The sequence below is a fragment of the Hippopotamus amphibius genome, chromosome 6 (assembly GCF_030028045.1).
Source record: "Hippopotamus amphibius kiboko isolate mHipAmp2 chromosome 6, mHipAmp2.hap2, whole genome shotgun sequence".
Lineage (NCBI taxonomy): Eukaryota > Metazoa > Chordata > Mammalia > Artiodactyla > Hippopotamidae > Hippopotamus > Hippopotamus amphibius.
The window spans coordinates 25,787,287-25,811,165 of NC_080191.1; the positions used below are offsets into that span (position 1 = coordinate 25,787,287).

General features: G+C 33.9%; 1 protein-coding gene and 1 pseudogene across 1 annotated transcript; one reads left to right on the forward strand and one right to left on the reverse strand.

Annotated features, from left to right (window-relative positions):
- The first annotated feature begins 1,155 nt into the window (after positions 1-1,155).
- Positions 1,156-22,650, forward strand: LOC130856076 (amine sulfotransferase-like). The gene is given in 7 exon segments (XM_057740269.1): positions 1,156-1,201; positions 1,204-1,296; positions 3,571-3,779; positions 8,722-8,848; positions 9,708-9,802; positions 20,522-20,708; positions 22,529-22,650. Coding segments are annotated over 7 exon segments (879 nt in total).
- Positions 17,102-17,172, reverse strand: LOC130856185 (U6 spliceosomal RNA; annotated as a pseudogene).
- Positions 22,651-23,879: the final 1,229 nt, after the last annotated feature.

The window sequence follows — 23,879 nt, forward strand, 5'->3', positions numbered from 1 at the left end:
CTGATTCTCCCAGTCTGATATCAGGCCTAGAAACATTTGCCCAGAAACCCAGTTGATTCCAATACAAGTGATTTTCTACTCTACTCAGCAAAACTCTAACCTTTGACTCCCTTTATTAAAGATGTAAGTTAGATTGTTTGTAAAGGAATTAAATCTTATTTCTTGACATGGAATTAAGACAAAACAATAATCACAACTTTTTCACAAATTAATTTTCTTGGTATGCACAGAAATTTTTTAAAATACAAAACTGAAATACACTAGTTCTCACGTAATGCTACTTGATTTTATGGAATTCCTTTATCTATAATTCAAGAATGGATTTCTCAGGCAGAGTTAATAAAGAAGTTCTTTGTAGGTTTGAATTTTGAACAGAAGTGTCTTTAGACTGTTTGCTTCCTATTATTTTGACTTACTTCAAGTTTATTTCAGAATTCTGATTTAAAAATTCTGTGGGGAAGTATCGTAATAACCATATGATATCTTGCAACCATATGAGGGCCACATTTCTGAACTAAATAAATGTGGTATCACTGATGTAGAACATTTCCCACAATTCATTTGAAACAGTGTATCAGTTCCCAAAGCCTCAGAAGCTTCTTTCAGAGAAAGCATATTATTTATGCTCCAGATAAAACACAAATGAAAAGTACATTCATTTAAAAATCTTCTATTTTTAGAAGAATGAAAAATATAAGGAATAAAAATATAAAATACTAAGAAACTTTTTGATAAAATAAGTAAAACCATGGACTCTGAAACCAAATTTGGTATCAAATCTTGTAGCTCTTCCAGCTGGGCCACCTTGAATAGTTTGCTGTAATTCCTGTGCCTCAGTTTCCTCGTCTGTATGTTTGGACTCTTGATAATACCACAGTCATGGGGCTTAAAAAAAAGAAACTGTTTACCTCTTAGAATCTTGGTTTCCTCATCTTTATTATAGTGATAATAACTATCTCTAGCAATGTTGGGTTACTGTGAAGATTAAATGATGTAGTATTTGTAAGGTGGTTAGTATGGTAAATGGGTTGATACACATAGGACCTTTATATGGTCCTTGGCACATACAGAACACTCAGGAAGTATCAGTCATTTATTTTAAAATACTGAGAACTTGAAAGGAATTGTATCTGTTTCTATTTGTAGGTGATAATTATGGATGACACGGACACACATTTATTGAACTTTAAAGGCTATAATTGTGCAGTGCTATAATTAATGTTGACTTCCTAGAAAATATAGATGATTTTGAAACCCGAGATGATGATGTCTTTGTAATTACATATCCAAAATCTGGTAAGTTTGAGGAGTGGCCACTTGTTTTAGTCTTAGCTGTTTGGTAATACATGTGGACAAATGTGCCCTTCTCCAGACATTCACAGGAGCACAGCCTACAATTAGACAACCATATCTGAGAAATAGCTAAATAAATTCATAATCTTCCTGATATAAGACTATGTGAAATCCAATTTTTGTCATTTCTGATGGGACATATAAAGAAACCAAATATTGAGCCAGGAACGGATACTTGGTAAATACTACTGACCTGTTGGCTTGGTCTGAGAATGGAAGAAAATGTATTTAAAACCCCACAGAACTAATTCCTAGTATTCTTTTCTATTTCTCTAATTGCTTTATATTTGTCTATAATAATGCAATACTTTTAAATTAATATAAATTGCTCTCAATCTTACATTCCAAAAGCAGCTTATCCTTATACTGTGTTTTTTCGAACATAGAATTGATTGGTGCCATTGAAGCCATGTTGTACAGAGTGGTTAATGATACACTGGAGACTGTCAGTATAAAAAAAAAAAGCAAATTTGTTCCCAATTTCATGAAAATGCTACAGGCCCTTTCTTTACCATTTTTTTGAAATTCATGACCTTATTCTCTTTCCCCAAATCAGTAACACATTGCCTTATCTCTGGATTCTGGCACTCTGCACATCTTATCAGCACAACTGATATTGGTTTTCTTTTCCCTCTGTTGATGTGGGTGGCATCTCAGTTTGCTTAGTTATGGGTCAAGCATTACATCAATAAACAAGTCGTTTCTTTACCCTGAATCCAGTCCAAGTGTTTGGGACATCACACACCTATCCTCAGTGCACCTACTGAGTTTTATTCATCTTAGAGGAGAGTTTACAGAGTTTCACCAGGATTCACTATAAATTGTATCAAATCTGCCATGTATATAAATCAGTGGAGTAGTGACATTTGCAAGATTGTTGACATCCTCTTAGAACATTGATGGTATATTTGTGAAGATAGATGCAAAAATTCTAAAACCAATATGAGCAAAACAAATGCAGCAATATTAAAAAAATATATACTATGACAAAGGCAGGCTTATTTCAATTGTCAAGATTGGTTTAAAAATTTATTAATGTAGTGGGACTTCGCTGGTGGTCTAGTGGTTAAGATTCCATGCTACCAATGGAGAACCAAGATCCCACATGTTGTGGGGTGGGGCAATAACTAACTAACTAACTAAATAAATAAATAGCAATAGCTCACATTCCTAGAAGGTCAGAGAAAGTCTGTACTATCATTTTCAATAGATGCAGAGCAAGCATTCGATAAAATTCAGCTGCCATTCATTATGGAAATTGCTAGCAAACTAGGGAGAAAGGGGAATCCTTTTAACCTGCAAACGAAAGTCTATCAAAAACTGCCACAAGCATCATATGCCATAGTGAAACGTGTAAAATAAAAGGTAGGGGAAAGGCATAGATAGGGAGTCTGGGATTGACACGTAGACAATGCTATGTTTAAAATGGATAACCAACAAGAACCTACTGTATAGCACAGGGAACTCTGCTCAATATTATGTAACAGCTTAAATGGGAAAAGAATTTGAAAAAGAATAGATACATGTACATGTGTAACTGAATCACTTTGCTATATACCTGAAACTAACACAACATTGTTCATCAACTCTACTCCAATATAAAATAAAAAGACAAAAAAAATAAAGAGCTTGCCAAACATATATTTTACTTTGTTTTAAAGAAAAAGAAAATGTGAAGGCAAAATAAAAAATAAATAAATTAAATAAAATATTACATTTAAAATCAAGAACAAGGCAAGACTACTTTTATTCAGCTCTGTGTGGGAAGACACATGCTACACAATAATAAAACAGAAAAAGAAGGGCAAGGGGCCTTGAGCTCTTAATTAGTCTACACTTCTAAAAGATAAAGCTTTAAGACAGGAGACTAAGGAAGGAGAAACAGAGGAAGCCTCAGAAAATCATATAAAGGAAGCTTACTTGAAGTGCAGGAAACAAAGAAGCTGAAGGATTAATCTGAGTCACTAATACCTTGGAATCAGAACCACCACAGCTCTTCAAAGTGAAAAAGAAACTAACCAAAGGCCATGATTTTACCTTTACTGAGTTTAATGTAAAATACAAATAAAACAAAAAACTTGGAAAATTCATTGGCACTTTTAGAGTAATTAAAAGAAATAAAAAGCTCCAAATAATTTTGAAATGGATGGCATTATTATTGACATTTATTATTAAAAATTCATTCAAAGTTGAAAACAAGGTTATTTATTTTTACAGGTACCATCTGGGCTCAGCAGATATTAAGCCTGATTTATTTTGGGAGACATCGTAACAGAACTGAAATTGTGGAAACACTTCATAGAGTCCCCTTCCTGGAATACAGTCTACGAACAATAGACCATGACAAGAGACCATCCCCTTGCATCTTCTCTTCCCACATACCATATTATTTAGCACCAAAACGTCTCAAGAACAAAAAAGCTAAAGTATGTCATAGAAATAGCTTATGCACATTTTGCACAAACAAAAATATTTTCTTCAAATATTGTTCTCCAGCCTCACTCATCCACATCCTTTCAAATGTGATTATTATAATCTTTCTGACTTGTTTTATACATTAAACCAATATATATGAGTGGTTCATCACAAACATTGACTGCAGTGTTATATAACATATAGCAAAAATTCTTTTATGTCAGCACATAAAATTCTATTCTTTCATAGTTTCAGGTTGGCAATACAATATATAATGTGCACTGGTGGACAGGTAGGTTGCAGCAAAAAAACACACCAAATTGCAAATTGCAATAAACTTTCTTATAGATCTTTGTACTTTTTTGGTCTGGTGAAATGTTTCCCTAAAAGTGGAGTTTTAAGATTAAAATGTCCAAATATTTTATGTGTTGGTAGGTATTATCCATTTACCTCCTAAAATCTGTCAATTTGCATTTGCATGAAGAGGATAGAAGAATACTTTTTTCCCCACATCTTATCAGATATGGGAATTTTTAATTTTTCTCATGTGCTGGATAAATACAATGTCATTCTTGAGTAATCTGAAGCCCTTTTGGTTTTAAAAGTTTGAGCATCTTTTTGTATATTTCTAGGCCTTGAAATATCCTTTACTCATTTTTCTATCGCTTGGCCCTTACTTGCTGTTTTGTTGAAGTATTTATATTTGGGTAAATATTGTTCTAATTAAAAGTTTACTTTTAAAAATTGTTGGTTGCTTTTAATTTTATAGAACCAGTCTGTCAATCTTTCCTTCATAACTTCTGGCTCTTGAGACGTGCTAAGAAAACACTTACCAGCCACAAATTTTATGCGAATTCTCTCCAGGTTTTCTTGTGAACTTTTATGTTTCTTTTATTTTTAATTATAAGTTATATCTGATGCTGCATATGATTTGAAATATGACTGTTGCATGTTATCTGCCAAACTGGTTGGCCAATTGACCCAATATAGTTTAAGCATTTCCCTTTTACATAGTATTTTGAAGTCTACATTTTGATATACTAACTTTCCTTAATTCTTTCCCTTGATTCTGCATTTTTATTCCCAAAATTGGTAGATCTGTTTAATAAGTGGCAGTTCTTCACTGTTTTAAATATTGTAATTGATAAGACAAATTCTCATGCACCTTATTATTTAGATGTTAATTCTCCTTGATATTTAGATATTGATTAGATCTGATTAAAGATACATATTAATTCTGGAACACTCACTGCATTGCAATATTCCATCATTCCTTCCATTATCATTCTTTCATCCTTTATCACATCTACTTTCACGTCCACTGTATGTGATATGTTGTACTTGGTATGTTTCTTACACATTTTTTCCAGAATCTCCAGTTGTTTTTCATTTTTTATTGATATAAACTGGAATTTTTTTCACCATTGTATTTCTATTTAGTAATTACTGTTATCAATAAATGGCATTCATTTTGTTACACTAATTTAGGTGGCTCCATTAATCTCTTTTTTAGTTTGACTAATTTTTCCTATATTCCCTAAAACATATTTCATCTTAAAAAATAATACATTCCTTTTTGCTTTCCTTCCCAATCTTTGCACTTCCTTTCCTTCTCTTTTAGTAGTTAAAATCCACACACACAAAAATAGAATAGTAGAGGTGAAGACAAATGTCCTTGACTCTGGCACTCTCGGTATCTTTACTTGGTTTTGTTTTTTGTTCTGTGTTGTTTTACAACTGATTTTTGAGGCACATAACGCTGAGAAATACATTTTATTTTTATCTGAGTTTACTTAGAGTTTTATTTGTATTTTTGTTTTTGCTATTCAGAAAAGGTCTAATCACGTAAAATGCCTTTTTTGACAACTCTGAAGGTACCATGTTCTCCCCACCATCCTTTAATCTGTAGTGAATTGAAATCTACTAATAATTTACTAATGTTCTATTCCTGCAATTAATCCTACTTGCTTATAGTATAGTAGCACTTGCGTTAACATACAGCTGGAAGAGTTTTAATTTTAATTCAGAAATCTATTTTAAATCTAATCTAAATCTCTATTTAAAAAACACACTTTAATTTTCCATGATTATTTTATTGTTATTTGATTATAGAATCACTGGAAATCTAGTCTTGTAAAAAAATTTTTGAAGCTTTGTGCCTTTTTGCTAAGTTGTCAGTTTTAAAATATAAATCAACATAACTTTTTGAAGATTTAAGTATAGTCCATTATAAACATATCTAATCCTGTTCAATTTATAGTTCTACAACATTTTTCTTTTTCTCATGAGTTTATTTGAATTACCTGCCTTTCCCTAATTCAACATTACAATTTTATTTTCAAAGTCAATTATCCCCGTTTCATATAGATTTCAAAACACTGAAAAAATTCACAACATGTTCTGTCATGACTTGATCAGTTTTTCCCAAGTCTGTGATTACATTTTTCAATAATTTATAGTTTGAAAACCTTTATATTTTTTGTAAATTTTTCAGGATATCAGCAGTTTTCTATTATATGGTTTGTTTTTCCTCCAAAAATTTGGCTTCTTTTTTAAACATAATTTAAAGTTTTCTATTTCATTGATTTCCGTTTTTATTTTAAGAAGTTATTTCTGAATATTTCGTTTGCATTTATTTTTCTGTATTCTTTAATTAAAAGCTAATATTATATTTTTCCCAAATTGATTTTTTTAAATACTGACATTTTAAAATGATAAATATCTTTCTTAGTATAGCTATGGATACAATCTTGTTAGTATATAATCTATCATTTTAGTTTTAACTTTACAACTGGTCAAAGTTATTTTGAAGATTTTTTTATTTCCAAGTGTTTCTACAATTTTCTTTTTAAAGTTTTTTCATCACTGATTATTAGTTTTTAAAATTTATGAATAAGTTTTATGGCCATACACATGATCAATTTTTGAATATGATCCATGACTTCATGAGAAAACAGTATGTATTCTATGTGTCAGGCATACCACACATGTGTAAAATACATTTTGTTAAATAATATAGTAAATTTGTTATGTTAATCCTTTTATCCTCAGGTCTAAAGCTAAATGTGCCTCCATCTCCCATTATGATTGTTTGCTAAATCAAAATCTTCAGAGACTTACTAGAAATTGTGCTATTTATACATTATGTTCTTTATCATATAAAGATGCCTGTCTTTTGGTCATGGCAAACAAATCGCGTGTTGTCTTATTAAATCATTTGGCTTTAAATTTTACTAAACTTTATTTTGTCACTTGTTTTCTTTTTCCCTGGGGTTTTGCCATATGCCTTTTTTTGTTCTTAACCTTATTTTCCACTGTTCTATAATTTTACAGGTTGTGTAAGTATCCTATCCAAACTGCATTTCCCATCATTGAATAATGAGATTCTTTGACTTATCTTGTTATTATAACACGTTACCATGAACATTTTTGAACACATACCCTGGTGCACATCTGAGTGAGCTTCCCTAGAAGTAAACACCCAAGAAAAAAATGCAAAGGAACAAAATACAAAAACACTCACCTTTATAAAAAGATGCTGTTTTATTTTCAACAAAGCAGTTGTACTAGTTTATGCTGAAATCAATAACGTATGAGTTCTTATTTCTCACCTAGCAATTTTTCCTATCGAACTTAATTTTTATCAATTTGGTAATTATAAAATGGTATTTCACACTAATGTTAATTGGCATTTCTTAATTTGTGAAATTAGCACATTTTGATATGTTTATTGGCCATAATTATTTCTTCCTCTGTGAGATTATTATAACTTTTGGTCAGTATTTTATGATGTTTTTCTTTTTGATTCGTTATAGATATATATATACTTATATATATATTCTGAATACCAATCTATTATTGGTTATAAATGTTGCTTCTCATATTTTCTTGTATTTTTTAACAATATGGTATATTTTGACTAATAGCATCCCTAATTTTAATGTAGTCCAATTGATCAACTTTTATTTTAAATAATTTTTTCCTGTTTAGGAAATCCTTTATTTATCCAAGACCAGAAATATATTCTTTGTTCTTTTAGAATTCGAAGTTTTGCTTCCATATTCAAATCCTTAATCCACTCATAAATGTTTTTTTGTGAATGCTGTGTGGTTGAAATCTATTTTCTTTTTTTTTTTCTATATGGAAAATTATTTGTTCTAACATCATCTGTTGAGCAGTTTTTCCTTGTTTCACCAATGTCCAATGTTACCTTAATATCACTTAATATTCACGGAGCGTAAATTGAAACAAATTCGATGCAATGTAATTTGTAATACTAATTAAACTTACAAGTAAATAATTTCACTTTTAAGAAAGACAAATATTGTATGCTAACTCACATATACGGAATCTAAAAATGGTACTGATGAACTCAGTGACAAGAACAGGGAAGCAGATACAGAGAATGGACTGGAGAACTCGAGGTATGGGAGGGGGCGGGGGGTGAAGGGGAAACTGAGAAGAAGCGGGAGAGTAGTACAGACATATATATACTACCAACTGTAAAATAGTCAGTGGGAAGTTGTTGTATAACAAAGGGAGTCCAACTCGAGGATGGAAGATGCCTTAGAGGACTGGGGCAGGGAGGGTGGGGGGGAATCGAGGGGGGGGCGTCAAGGAAGGGAGGGAATATGGGGATATGTGTATAAAAACAGTTGATTGAACCTGGTGTACCCCCCCAAAAAAAAAAAAAATAATAATAATATAAATGTGCAAAAAAAAAAAAAAAAAAGAATCAGTCCTATATGCTTGCATATATGAAATATCATGTGAACAAAGGTATTTATTGAAATTAATCTTTGAAATAGCAAAAAATTGGAAAAACCTAAAATTTTCATGTATACGTTGTGAAATAAATTATGCATTCATGTAATAAAATATTATGTAGGCATTATAAAAAACCTGTAGACATAACCAAGAATTATTAAAGTTGTTTTATTATTCTCCCTGCAGATTATTTACATCTACAGAAACCCCAAGGATGTTTTGATCTCACTTTTTCATTTTTCAAATTTGGTGGTTACCTTAGAAGCTCCAGATAATATGGAACATTTCATGGAAAAGTTTCTAGATGGAAAGGGTAACTATGAATTTATTTTCCAAGCAACATGTTTATGAACCAATGTTGACATGTAGCCAAATTCTCAAACCTAGGGAACATATTTTAGGGAGATGGCGAAGGGTAATCATAGAAGGGGAATGCACATAAGCGGTCACTATTGTCTCTCCACTTAATCTGCCACCCAATGGCTTGTCTATGCTCACCTGGACCACTCTGGGGATTGTCAAGGTTGCAGAGGCATATTGTATAGGAAATATTTTGACCAGAGTATGAGAACCACAAACGGTCTAATGATTCAAACTAGCTAGATCCAGATGTTCCAGAATAGCTCATGTTCAGGGTGGGTGTGGTATTCATGCTCTGTCCTGGCCCTGGGGCAGGCCTTATATGACAGCTGTGGAATGTTCATTCCAACACTGAGGAGAATAGGTTGATGCAGAAGGCTTGTGGAATGGTGGGATCAGGGCTCTCACTCACTTAAAAGATTCTATTCAGGTACTGTCTTGTTGTAGATAGCTAAAATTGCTATCCACAGACCTTAAAATAGACAGTAAGAATAGAAATAAAGATGTGTGTTTTCAGGTGGAGGAAGTAGGAAAAGGAAGGGGCTTACCTTAATGAAACCTTCAAACTTAGGTATTTGGGATTCTTTTGTCTACATTGCTGCTTTCCTGTGGACATAGTGTAGATTGCAAAGGAAGGTTTGTACTGAAATGATGTAATTGTTCCCCTAAACACCATTTTTGACATTAGCATCAATGTCTAGTGGTGGGAGCTTGATTTGTCTTTGTGAGGAATCCAGAACAGAAAAGAGATGATAGTTTGCTGTTCAGTAAGTATGAGAACTTTACCTTGTTATTTATTAATTTTCCCATAGTGTTAACAAGCCTTTGGTTTGATCACATCAGAGGCTAGTATGAATACAGACATGACTTCAATATTCTGTTCATGATGTATGAGGAGATGGAAAAGGTAAGAGAAGTGTTTCTCTTTTTTTAAATTATTTTTTGAAACCCTTTCTTATCTTGGTTTCAATGAATCATATTCTCCTAGTTATCTTTGTACCTAATTACTTCTCAGGCTTCTTTCGGGGTTTCTAATTTCCTCCCCCTCCATTCATCAGAGCTCTCCCCTCACTGTATACAGTCATCTCTCGTGATTTATTTTTGTGCAACAATCTATAGCAATAAGGCCAAACTCAAATGTGTAGAGCAGCCATAGCTTAAAAAATTGAAAAGGGACTGTGGAGCACTGGGGTGAGAAGCCACTAAACTATGGCTAATTAGCCAGAAGTGAATGTTTGCCCTTGTACAAGTTTTTTAATTTTAAGGAGAATTTTGAAATGTAGCTCTCTTGTGAAATGTTTCCATGTTGGCATCCAATCAAGGCTGTCTTAAAACATTGCATAAACCAAGCAAAACACATTTGAAGTCACTATTTTCTTATCTTTGATTGACATATTGATTCATTAATACGCAATTTATTGACTCATGTTTTCGTAAATTATTGAATTCCTATTTGACGGTCACTAAATAACGAAAAAAGATTGAACCCAGTGTTCCTAGATCTTATCATCTAACAAGGAAGACAGGTATACCCAAGCGAGAATATATAATTAAAAACTATGATGTGTTATTCAGGAAAACTGCAGGTATGATTATCAGTGTATGGAATAAGAGGATCTGGTATCGTCAAAGATGATAGGTAATGTTTTCGGGAAAAAGCAACATGAAAACTGCAAACTAATAAATATGAGTTAACAAGGGAAGAGAGGTAAAAGAGAATTCTAACCTAGGTAAAGAGAATGTGCAAATTCCCTGGAGCAGAAAGTACATGTCAAGTTTGAGGAACTGAAGGAAGAAGTTAAAGAGCAAGGTGGAAGTGACAAAAGATTAAGAAAGAGAGGCATGTAGGAACATGACTGTGCAAGGTCGTAGACTATATTAATGATGGTGACTTCTTTAATCTTAAAAGTAGTAAGGAGTCCTTTAAGAGATATAAGAAAGAGGGGTGGCAATGTGATATAATTAATACTTACAATATCTTTCCCATTAGTGGATTGAAAAGTGGAAACAGTGAATATAGGCAAACTAGTTAGTACCACTGTGCTAATCCACTGAAAATTAGTGGCGCTTTGCATTAGAATGGGATAGTTGAGACTACAGAGAATGCAGAGTTTTAAGATTGTATTTAGGAGTTCAAAATGGGACTATATATAGGAAAAATGAGAATGAGAAGTATTAGGGATGCTTCCTAATATTTTGGTTCATATACTTGTGTAGATTATGGGGTCATTCATGGGGGTTGTAGGGAACACTGAAGCAGAATAAGTCTACAGGGAAAAGATTATGAGGTTGGTTTTGAGATATGAAGTTAAAGGTCACTTAGAAACATCCAAGTGAAGATGTTTGGAAATTACTGGAAAATACCAGGTCTAAAGCTCAAAAAAGAGATTGCGGCTAAAAATATCAATGACATTAATTAAGATATCACTACTGTATAAAATATCACTGATATCAATGATATTGATTTGGGCATCATCACTGCATAAAATATAACTAAAACTATGATCATGCATAAAATTAAGAGTGGGAACAGAGGAGCCAGAAGGAGAGGGAAGAAAGAAAGGAGGGGAAGGAGGGAGGAAGAGGGAAGAAAAGGGTTCTAAAACCTGTAACCAAAAGCCCTTAAGACATAAATTTGGGTAGAAAGGGGTGATCCCACCAAGAACACAGAACAGAAACAATCAAAAAAATAGAAAGACAATGAGAAAAAAAAAAAGACCAAAAGACAATGAGGAGTGTGTGGTGATATAGAAGCCAAGTGGGTGTGTCAAGAAAGACGTTTAAGATCTTTTTAATCTTTAAGGGCTTAGAAGAAAAAAATGAGCGTTCAAAATATCCATTAAATCTAGGGACATGCATACAGAGTGAAGTGAGTCAGAAGGAGAAAAACAAATATCGTGTATTAACACATATATGTGGAATATAGAAAAATGGTACAAATCAACCAGTTTGCAAGGCAGAAATAGAAACACAGATGTAGAGAACAAACATATGGACACCAAGTGGGGAAAACAGGGATAGGAGGGGTGGAGGGGAATGAATTGGGAGATTGGGATTGCCATATATACATTACTAATAAGAAAAAAAATATCAAATTGTACACTCTAAATATACACAGTTTATTATATGTCAGTTGTATCTCAATAAAAGTTTTTTTTTAACTTTATTTATTATTTTTGGGGGGTACACCAAGTTCAATCATCTGTTTTTATACACATATCCCCGTATTCCCTCCCTCCCTCGACTCCTCCCCCCACCCTCCCTGTCCCAGTCCTCTAAGGTATCTTCCATCCTCCTGTTGAACTCCCTTTGTTATACAACAACTTCCCACTGGCTATCTATTTTACAGTTGGTAGTATATATATGTCTGTGCTACTCTCTCGCCTCCTCTCAGCTTCCCCTTCACCCCCCACCCCCTCCCATACCTCGAGTTCTCCAGTCCATTCTCTGCATCTGCGTCCTTTTTCTTGTCTTGTCACTGAGTTCATCAGTACCATTTTTAGATTCCGTATATGTGAGTTAGCATACAGTATTTGTCTTTCTCTTTCTGACTTACTTCACTCTGTATGACAGACTCTAGGTCTATCCACCTCATAACATATAGCTCCATCTCATCCCTTTTTATAGCTGAGTAATATTCCATTGTATATATATATGCCACATCTTCTTTATCCATTCATTTGTTGATGGGCATTTTGGTTGCTTCCATGTCCTGTCTATTGTAAATAGTGCTGCAATAAACATTATGGTACATGTTTCTTTTGGGATTATGGTTTTCTTTGGGTATATGCCCAGGAGTGGAATTACTGGATCATATGGTAGTTCTATGTGTAGTTTTTGAAGGAACCTCCTAACTGTTTTCCATAGTGGCTGTACCAACTTACATTCCCACCAACAGTGCAAGAGAGTTCCCTTTTCTCCACACCCTCTCCAACATTTGTTGTTTCCAGATTTTGTGATGATGGCCATTCTGACCAGTGTGAGGTGATACCTCATTGTGGCTTTGACTTGCATTTCTCTGATGATTAATGATGTTGAGCATCTTTTCATGTGTTTGTTGCCCATCTGTATGTCTTCTTTGGAGAAATGTCTATTTAGGTCTTCCTCCCATTTGTGGATTGGGTTATTTGCTTTTTTGGTATTAAGCTTCATGAGCTGCTTGTATATTTTGGAGGTTAATCCTTTGTCCGTTGTTTCATAGGCAACTATTTTTTCCCATTCTGAGGGTTGCCTTTTAGTCTTGTTTATGGTTTCTTTTGCTATGCAAAAGCTTTGAAGTTTCATGAGATCCCATTTGTTTATTCTTGATTTTATTTCCATGATTCTAGGAGGTGGGTCAAAGAGGATCTTGCTTTGATGGATGTCATAGAGTGTTCTACCTATGTTTTCCTCTAGGAGTTTTATAGTGTCTGGCCTTACATGTAGGTCTTTAATCCATTTGGAGTTTATTTTTGTGTATGGTGTTAGGAAGTGTTCTAATTTCATTCTTTTACATGTTGCTGTCCAGTGTTCCCAGCATCACTTATTGAAGAGGCTGTCTTTTTTCCATTGTATATTCGTGCCTTCTTTGTCAAAGATAAGGTGCCCATATGTGTTCGGGCTTACTTCTGAGTTCTCTATTTTATTCCATTGATCTTCCTTTCTATTTTTGTGCCAGTACCATACTGTCTTGATCACTATGGCCTTGTAGTATAGTTTGAAGTCAGGAAGCCTGATTCCACCAACTCCATTTTTCCTTCTCAAGATTGCTTTGGCTATTCGGGGTCTTTTGCGTTTCCATACAAATCGTAAGATTTCTTGCTCTAGTTCTGTGAAAAATGCCATTGGTAATTTGATCGGGATTGCATTGAATCTGTAAATTGCTTTGGGTAGTACAGTCATTTTCATGATGTTGATTCTTCCAATCCAGGAACATGGTATGTCCCTCCATCTGTTTGTGTCATCTTTGATTTCTTTCATCAATGTCTCAAAGTTTTCTGCATACAGATCTTTTGCCTCCTTAGGCAGGTTTATTCCTAGGTATTTTATTCTTTTTGTTGCAATGGTGAATGGGAGAGTTTCCTTAATTTCTCTTTCTGCTCTTCCGTTGTTAGTGTATAGGATCAATAAAAGTTCTCAAAGAAAGAAAAAATCTAGGGACATGAAGTATAGCGTGAGATGCAGTAAACCAGATTGGAGGGGGCTTGGGAATAAATTGGTGAATCCCAAATGTGTATCACCATCCCAGACAGAAATATATTGCAGCAGTCTTCTATATATCTATTTTTATATCTAATTTTTTGACTTCAAACAAATATGTCCAAAATAGAATTGACCACCTCCCAACTTCTCCTGTGAAATGCACTGTATCTCAAGTGACCTAAATCAGAAACAAGCCTTCATATTTAACAGCTCTTCCACCATTGAGTCTTCATTTTATCAATCAATCAAGACATGAATTTGGTCTCTGAAACCTTTGTGGCAGACACAAACTTCTCTCAATTCATATTACCCTCTCCCTAGTCCAGGTCACCATCATCTTTTGCTTACTTTCTATAGCAGCCTTCCTAATTGGTTTACCTGTCTGCAATGTCAACTCATCAACATTTATTCTCTATTCCTCAACCAGAGTTATCATCTCAAAGTTCCAGTCTGATTCTTTCCCTATTTTTATATTTGAGTTTCTCCATAAGAATGTGCTCACAATGAAGATATTCATAAATACAGAATTCACTGAAAATTTGGACATAAAAACCACAGAGTAACTGTGCACAGTCTCTTAAATATGTCTCTGTTCTGTCATCAATACATTATCACCATGTATCACTTTCAAATTGCCTTCCACCAAGTAGCCACTGTTTATGTATTTTTGATATAGGTTTTTGTCAGCCTTTCAAAAAATAATTTTTTAATCATATAATAAGGAGAGAATCATCTTTCAACTTCCCCTGTCAAGGAGGATAGATCTTAGTTAACTTAAGTTTTCTGTTTTAAAGGTCTCTCTGGATAAAGATCTCAATTTTCTCAAGCAATTGGGTATCCGTTAATGTTATTGTGGATTTTTAGGTCTTGCCTTGTCTACTATTTCCCTTGGAAATTTCTTAGTAATTTTACCTAAAACTGTTTATGGTTGGTTTGCCAATTAATTGCATCAGAAAACCCAGACCCCATATAGAACCTATCTTAGACAATCTTGCTCATTTCCCACAGATTTGGAGGTATTATCTCTAGGACCCCAGTGGCTATGAAGAATCATTTTATTTGTTCCTGTTTCAAGTGTCAAGTAGTATGTATTTGGAATGAAGGCAAGGAGAGCTATACTGTCTGGAGAGTCATATTTAAATGAGTAAACTAAAACTAAAATCAAAGTAGTTATAAAAATAAGGTAGTGGTTATTTAGGGGGTGAAGGGCAAGGTTTATGATTAGGAAAGGGATGCATTTTGTGGGGTTCTGGGATACTGACATAGTTTAGGTTTTTGAGGTGCATGTTGGAATCATGAGTACTGTGTTCCCTTCATAATAATTCATTAAGCTGCATGTTTGTTTTATGCCTTTTCTGCATGTGTGTTTTGGTCAACATAAAAAACATTTTAAGAAGATTTTGATTTATCTTAAGTGAAATGAGAAGCTCCTTAGTGGCATATGCTGGGGCAAGCCTGATTTGGGGAGAGAATGAATCTGTCCCCTTCTGTGAGCTTTCCTTTGTACATTGACATTGGCTGAAACCTTCAGTAAAGAAATTCATACACAATTGTATGCCTGGGTATAGCAGTCTCTGGAGACTGAAGTGACAGGGGGATAAAGGAGAGGGGTGCTCACTGCCTGGTATAAAGGATAGTTTACTATTTTGTGTAATATGCTGGAATTATGAACAGTGACAAGGGATAATTTGGGGGAATGGCTCAAAATTATGCTGAAGAACAATCCCAAGTTTAGACAGGAGAAGTTTAGATAGGCATATGAAAGAGTTTATCTTACAAGCAAGGAACACTTCTGAGAGAAAGCAGATCTCTTTTCCTCTCTCCATGATGTATCATTCTGAATGTTTCTTTCTTCATCTGAGTCTAAACTGCCATTAACATTGTTCATCAAGGTCTTCATTTCTAGTCATGTATTGGGATCTCTTGTATTATTTTTTATCATTTCCAGTTTTCTCTCAAATTTGTATTTTTGTCTTTTATATCTTGAATATCATAAGCATAGTAATTTAAATGTTCTTTCAGATAATTACAGCATCTGTAACATGTATTATTCTATTATCAGTATTTTTATTTCTGCTAATTATTGAGTACATTGTCTTAGGTCTTAATGTTCTTGCGTATCTTGATTGTATGTAAGTTATTGTATATAAAAATTATTTGTAGAAATAATATGGTAAAGAGAGTCCTGTTATTTTACTCACCAATTGACACTCAAACTATTCCACTGCAATTGTCACCTAAAAGGTAAACATTAAGATGTTCTTTAACCTATAGTGTAAAAGAATCTGAAAAAACATAGATATATATGTATGTGTACAACTGAATCACTTCGTTGTACACCTGAAACATTGTAAGTCAGCTGTACTGAAAGAAAGAAGGAAAGAAAAATGAAAGAAAGAAAGAAAGAAAGAAAGAAAGAAAGAAAGAAAGAAAGAAAGGAAGGAAGGAAGGAAGGAAGGAAGGAAGGAAGGAAGGAAGGGAGAAAGAAAGAAAGAAAGAAAGAAAGAAAGAAAGAAAGAAAGAAAGAAAGAAAGAAAGAGAAAGAAAGAAAGAAAGAAAGAAAGAAAGAAAGAAAGAAAGAAAAAGATGGAAAGAAAGAAAGAAAGAAAGAAAGAAAGACAGGTGGAAAGAAAGAAGAAAGAAAGAGAGAAAGAAAGAAAGAAAGAAAGAAAGAAAGAAAGAAAGAAAGAAAGAAAGAAAGAAAGAAAAGAAAGAAAGAGAAAGAGAGAGGGAGGGAGGGAGGGAGGGAGGGAGGAAGGAAGGAAGGAAGGAAGGGAAAGGAAAAGAAAGGGAGAGGGAAAGAGAGAGAGAAAGAAAGAAAGTTCATCAAGCTCAGCAAGGCCCTTCATCACCTGTCCAGCCTGCCTCTCCAGGTACAAGTTTTGTGAGTTTATCAAGTACCACTCACACTGAAGTTCAGTTTTCACTGAACATGGAAAATATTTCAAGATTCTGGTTTGGGACTTACTTTTACACTCAGAAAGGAATTCTCCTGCTTTCCCAGGGACATTTCTTATCCTTGCCTCTTGCGCAGGGGCCATGCTAATCTTCTCTGTATCATTCCAATTTTAGTATATGTGCTGCCGAAGCGAACACTTATCCTTGCCTCTTGAATTGGAAGAAATGTTTTTCCTTCTTGAACTTTGCTCTCTCCTCTTCAAGATAAAATTATTCTCTCTTTCCTGTGAGCTACCATTGCACATGGTGTTTCTCTTTCCAGTTTTTCTCACCAATAGTTTTTTTATTGTGTCAAAATACCTATAACATAAAATTTACCATTTTAGCCAGTTCTTCGGTGTTAAGTACATTTACATTGTTTTGCAATAATCACCACCATCCATCTCCAGAGTTTTTTTTAATCTTGCAAAACTGAAACTCTGTACTCCAAAACAAAGATTCTCCATTCTCCCCTCCTCTCAGCCCCTGGAAGCCACCATTTTATTTTCTGTCTCTATAAATTTAACTACTCCACATGTCTCATATGAGTAGAATCCCCATACTGTATTGAACTTTTTGACTGGTATTAAGCCAGTCAGTTAGCATAATGCCGTCAAGATTCATGTATGCTACAGCACATCAGAATTTCCTTCCTTTTGAAGGCTGAATAATATTGCACTGTGTCTATACCACATTTTATTTTTTTATTCATCCATTGATTGGACACATGGATTGCTTCCACTTTTAGGTAGTTGTGAATAATATTGCTATGAGTCCCTGTTTACAATTATTTAGAGTATATACTCACAAGTAGAATTGTGGGATCATATGGTAATTTTATTTTTAAGTTTTTGAAGACAATATTATTCATAGTATTTTCCACAGTACTGCATCAATTTTATTCTTGCTAGTAGTGCACAAGAGTTCCAATTTCTTTACATCCTGAGAGCACTGATTATTTTATTGTATTTTTTTAACACTGGCCATTCTAAAGGATGTGAAGTGGTATTTCACTGTGGGTTTCATTTTTGATTAGTGATGTTGAGTATCTCTCCATGTGCTATTGACTTTTTATATATTTATCTGGATAAATATCTATCTTTGGTTCTAATCATTTTGAGTTAATTTTTGTATATATCAATATTACAAGTAGAAGCCTAACTTTTTATTCTTTTCCATGTAGATATCCAGTTTTCTCAACACCATTTATTGAAAAAGCTGTTTTTCCCCCACAGAATGGCCTTGGACCCCTTGTCAAAAAATTTTTGACCATATATGTGAGGGTTTCTTTGTCGGCTCCATAATGTGTTCCATTGATTTATTTTTCTGCCTTTATTTCAGTACCATGCTGTCTTGATAACTATTGCTTTGCAGTTTGTTTTGAAATCAGGAGGTCTGATGCCTACAACTGTGTTCTTTTTCAAGATTGGTTTGACTATTCAGGGTCCCCTGAGGTTCCATACAAATTGTAGAATAATTTTTTTTTCATGTACAAAAAATGTCATTGGGATATTGGTAGGGATTGTATTGAATTTGTGGATCACTTTGGGTTGTACTGACATCTTGACATTATTAAGTCTTCCAATTCATGAACACAGGATGTTCCAGTTATGCATGTTATTTAATTCTGTTTAGCAATACCTTGTAATTTTCAGTATACAAGTCTTTCATCCCCTTGGTTAAGCTTATTCCTAAGTATTTTATTCTTTCTGAGGCAATTGCAAATAGAATTTTTTGTTAATTTGCTCTTTGTATTGTGCATTCTTATTATACAGAAATGCAACTGATTTTTGTGATTTTTGCATCATACTGCTCAATATGTTTATTAATTCTAACAGGTTTTGTGGAATCTTTAGGATTTTCTATGCATAAAATCATCTCTGGAGATCAACTTGATGATGGGTGATGACCTAGAGGGCTGGGATAGGGAGGGAGAGAATATGGGGATATATGTATAAATATAGCTGATTCACTTTGTTGTACAGCAAAAACTGGCACAATAGTGTAAAGCAATTATATTCCAATAAAGAGCTTAAAAATAAAATAATCTCTGTAGAGAGAAGTAATTTTACTTCTTACATTCCAATTCTAATACCTTTTATTGATTGATTGATTGGGTTGCCTAGTTTCTCTGGCTTAGACATTCAGTTCTATGCTGAATAAGTAGTGAGAATGGGCATTCTTGCCTGCCTTCTGATCGTAGCAGGAACACTTTCAGTCTTCCACTATTGAGTACGATGTTGGCAGTAGTATTTCATGTATGGCTTTTTTTTTAAGATTTATTTTGTTATTTATTTATTTTATTTTTGGCTGCATTGGGTCTTCGTTGCTGCGAGCAGGCTTTCTCTAGTTGTGGCAAGTGGGGGCTACTCTTCGTTGTAGTGCACAGGTTTCTCATTGCAGTGGCTTCTCTTGTTGCGGAGCTCAGGCTCTAGGCAAGCGGGCTTCAGGCTTCAATCTTCAGTAGTTTTGGCATGTGGGCTCAGTAGTTGTGGTGCATGGGCTTAATTGCTCCGCGGCATGTGGGATCTTCCCATATTAGGGCTCGAACCCACATGCCCTGCATTGGCAGGCGGATTCTTAACCATTGCACCACCAGGGAAGCCCCATATATGGCCTTTTAATGTTGAAATATTTTCCTTCTATTCTTCCTTCTATTCTTTTCTCATGAAAATGTGTTGATATTGTGAAATGCTTTTTTTGCATCAATTGAGATCATGTGGTTCATTTCCCTTCATTCTGTACATGTGGTATTACAAAAATTAATTTTCATATGTTGAACCATCTTTGCGTCCCAGGAGTATATCTCGCTTGATCACGGTGTATAACCCTTTTAATATGTTGTTGAATTTATTTTGCCACTAATTTGTTAAGGATTTTTGCCTCTTACGTTTTATAAGTTATATTGGTCTTTGGTTTTCTTTCTTGTAGTGTTTTTGTCTGGCTTTGGTATCAGGGTGATGTTGGCCTTATAGAGTAAGTTTGTGAGCGTTCCTTCCTCTTCAATTTTTTGGAAGAGCTTTAGAATTGATGTTAATTCTTTAAATGTTTGTAGAAGTCACCAGTGAAGCTGTCTCGACCTGAGTTTTTCTTTTTCTTGTGCCCATTGTACTTAATTACTTGAATATAATTACTCTTTAATTACTCTTTCCTCTTGAAATTGTGACTCTTAGCAAGCACAGATAGCATATTGATCTCTTAAACTTCTCCAGCAATTAGCACAGTTTCTGAAACATTTAAGATATCCTAAAAGTGTTGAATGAATGAATGAATGAAGGTGAGCTGTCCTCATAAAATCAAACAGTAAAGAGCTCTAACAGAGCTGACAACCAGAGTACTCACTTTCAGAGAATAAGAAAGTAATGTATCCTTGAAAAGCTCTAGATGTGGAATAAACCCAAGGGCTTTCAGTTTTCCAAAATATGATAAAGATGTTGGGCTGTAACTCATGCATTCTTTATAGGCATAATAGTTTCTCATACTCCCGTTTTTTGTTTTTTTTTTTCAGGATGTTAGAAGTTCTGTGCTTAAAGTCAGCAGTTTTCTTGAGAAAGAACTGAGTGAAGAAGACGTGGATGCTATTGTGAACCAGGCTACATTTCAGAACATGAAAGCTGATCCACGAGCTAATTATGATCATATTCTGACAAGTGAAATCAGGAGAAGAACAAACGAGGGACATTTCCTGCACAAAGGTGATGCTCAGTGGCTTATAGAAACAAAAGTATTGAGAGTTCCCTTGAGTCCTTGGCTACTACACTAATTAATAAGTGCTTCCAAAATGTCTCTCCAAGTACTGCCATTTGGTCCCTAGAGAGAAACAAAATCCCAATTGAAAATGACCCTGAAAAGTATCTCGGGAAACAGAACAGTCCTTTAGTACAGAGCCTGACACTTGAACCTGACTAATAAATATTAGGATCCTTCCTTTTAGTTCACAATGACCCTACTCTTTAACATTTGTAAGCAAGTCTTACCTGAAGGCAAAGGATATATGTGACTAAAAGAGCTCCAGCTTCAGTTTTCCTTTATTTCTCCTAGAACATACTAGGGATAGAGTTAACATGTGTTTTTCTGTGAGGGAGGGTGTTTGGATTACTATTATTTCCTCATGTGTAAGATTTCATCTTGTAAAAAGTAGATTGATACCTCATTAAACCTATCTGCTATAAATTAAATTATTCAACAATAGGCAATAAATTTTTATTGTGCTCCTGTAACATGCCAGGAGTTATTAAGAATAAATATAGGACTTCCTAGGTGGCGCAGTGGTTAAGAATCTGCCTGCCAATGCAGGGGACATGGACTTGAGCCCTGCTCTGGGAAGATTCCACATGCCGTGGAGCAGCTAAGCCTGTGCACCACAACTATTGAGTCTGTGCTCTAGAGCCCATGAGCCACAACTATTGAGCCTATGTGCCACAACTACTGAAGCCCACACACTAGAGCCCACGCTCTGCAACAAGAGAAGCCACTACAATGAGGAGCCTGCGCACCACAATGAAGAGCAGGCCCTGCTCGCATCAACTAGAGAAAGCCCATGTGCAGCAAGGAAGACCCAATGCAGGCAATAAATAAAATTAATTAATTAATTAATTAATTTTAAAAAAGAATAAATATATTCTTCCTGATACTCCTTAACTGTAAATCATTTTTAATTCAATCTTTTCAATGTATAGGATTCTAAAACATAATTTGTACTTCTTTATTTTATTCGTATTTCATTCTCTGATGTATACATAACTTACATATGCTGATGAACATTGATTAATTCTTAATTATATAAAGATTTTACTGAAATTACTATTTTAAAAATTCATTGTTTTTTCTTTTGTCCCATTTATTATCAATTTTCACTTCTTGTTATTCAACTACATAAAGCATTTCTCATGCCCATAAAAGCTTGTTAACTTTTCCAAATGCCAATGATAATATTTACACTAGAAAATCTGATAGCTAAAGATGCCAAATATTAATCTGAATTTAAAAATAGTCTTAATGATGGTTTCAATCTTCCATCAAGTAAAACTGCAGAAATAACAACTCAGGACATCCTCTGTGATCTTGACTTCATTACTTAAAAATCTTTGGGTCTCATTTTTCTCAGTTTTACAAATGAAGGAATACTTACCTTGAAGGGTTTTGTTAAGAATTATATTACATGATAGATGTAGTTTACTTAGCATGGAGCATGGCATTTAGTAAAATATATTTAGTTATTTTAAATCTTCATATATTTTAGGTTTTTTTCTAAAGAAAGGTTATAATTTAATGGTGGTGGTTGGTGGAAGTCTAACACAACAGGAAGTGAACTATAACTCTATTTCCAGTGTTACAGCATCCGAATTTCTTTCTTAGCTCATAATTGTAAAAGGAAAGTGAACTATCAAATCCCACATAGATCTAACAGATATTTAGCTTGGCTTGGAGAAGAGATTAAAGTGGGTTGTAGAAAAATTTTGACCTAATACGCAATCTCCTCACTCAGGTGCTATTCATGTGCTTGTCCTACTAGGTACCATCGGAGACTGGAAAAATCATTTAACTGTGGAGCAAAATGAGAAATTTGACAGAATATTTCAAAGGAAGATGAAAGGCTGTCCCTTGAAGTTCATCTGGGATGTAAATGAGGAGTAAAATCAATCATATAAAAATCTGCTAATGAGAGCATATTTTAACATACATATTAATTTGTGCTTCTCATACAAATCATACGTTAAAGTTAATTATATAACTTTATTAATAAACAAAATGAGGAAACTGTGCTTAGATTAGTTGCCTTGAATTTTATGACCACTTTGAAATTTAAAGGGAAAAGTGATTTGGGCAATAGTCTACATTGGTAATCTGTATGGAAAGGGAAAGAAAGTAAGCATGAAACATGAATCAAAAATTCTTGAGAGCATTTTCTGTAGTGTGTATTTTTTCTTTATCTACAGTTAAATTTAGGATCAGACATTAAAAATCCATTCATCTTTCTAAGAAATTTTATTCATTGGTTTAAAATCAATGTGAATGTCAAAATAAAGATCTCACAATAAACACTTGCATCTGTTCAATAATTTACCAGATTACAAAAGTCTGCACTAATGATCAAATGTTCAAAGGTGGAGTAATCATCTAAAGGTTCAAACATTTAACTATTTGCATTAAAAAAATTGTTGTATTCACAACATAGCACTCACTAAACTAATTCCACATGTATTTAATAAGTTAGTTTAACATAAAATAATTTCAAATAACTAGAAAAATATAGGCGAATCTGATCATAAATTCCAAATGGGGAAAAAATTGTGACTCATAAAAGCATGGAAGAAACTTTTTAAAATGTACTTTAATAAGTGAATGGATAAAAAAATCTCTAGTGTATCCATACAATGGAATTCCACTCAGGAATAAAAAGGCATGAACAAAGCACAATAACTTGAACGGATTGCAAGGGCATTATACTAAGTGAAGAAAGCCAAATACAAAAGGTTAAATAGTTCATTATCCTATTTTTACGACATTCTCAAAGTAACAAATTATAGTGAAGGAGAACAAATCAGTGATATGCAGGTGCTGGACTTGGGGGTTGGTTGTGTATACTAATGGGCAACAGAAGGACATTTCTTTGTGGTGATGGAAACAGTTCGTATCCTGATTGTGTTGATGGTCACATGAAGCTACATATGATAAAGTTTCATAGAATTATAATTGCCTCCAGTCCCTCAAAACAAGTACATGTGAAAATGAATAATGTCCGTATTTGAGATAATAGTATTGTACCAATGTCAACTTCCTTATTTTGATAAGTACTATAATTATATAAGATATGTATTATTATTGGGGAAGAGTGGTGAAGGGAACACCAGGATTCCCTGTAT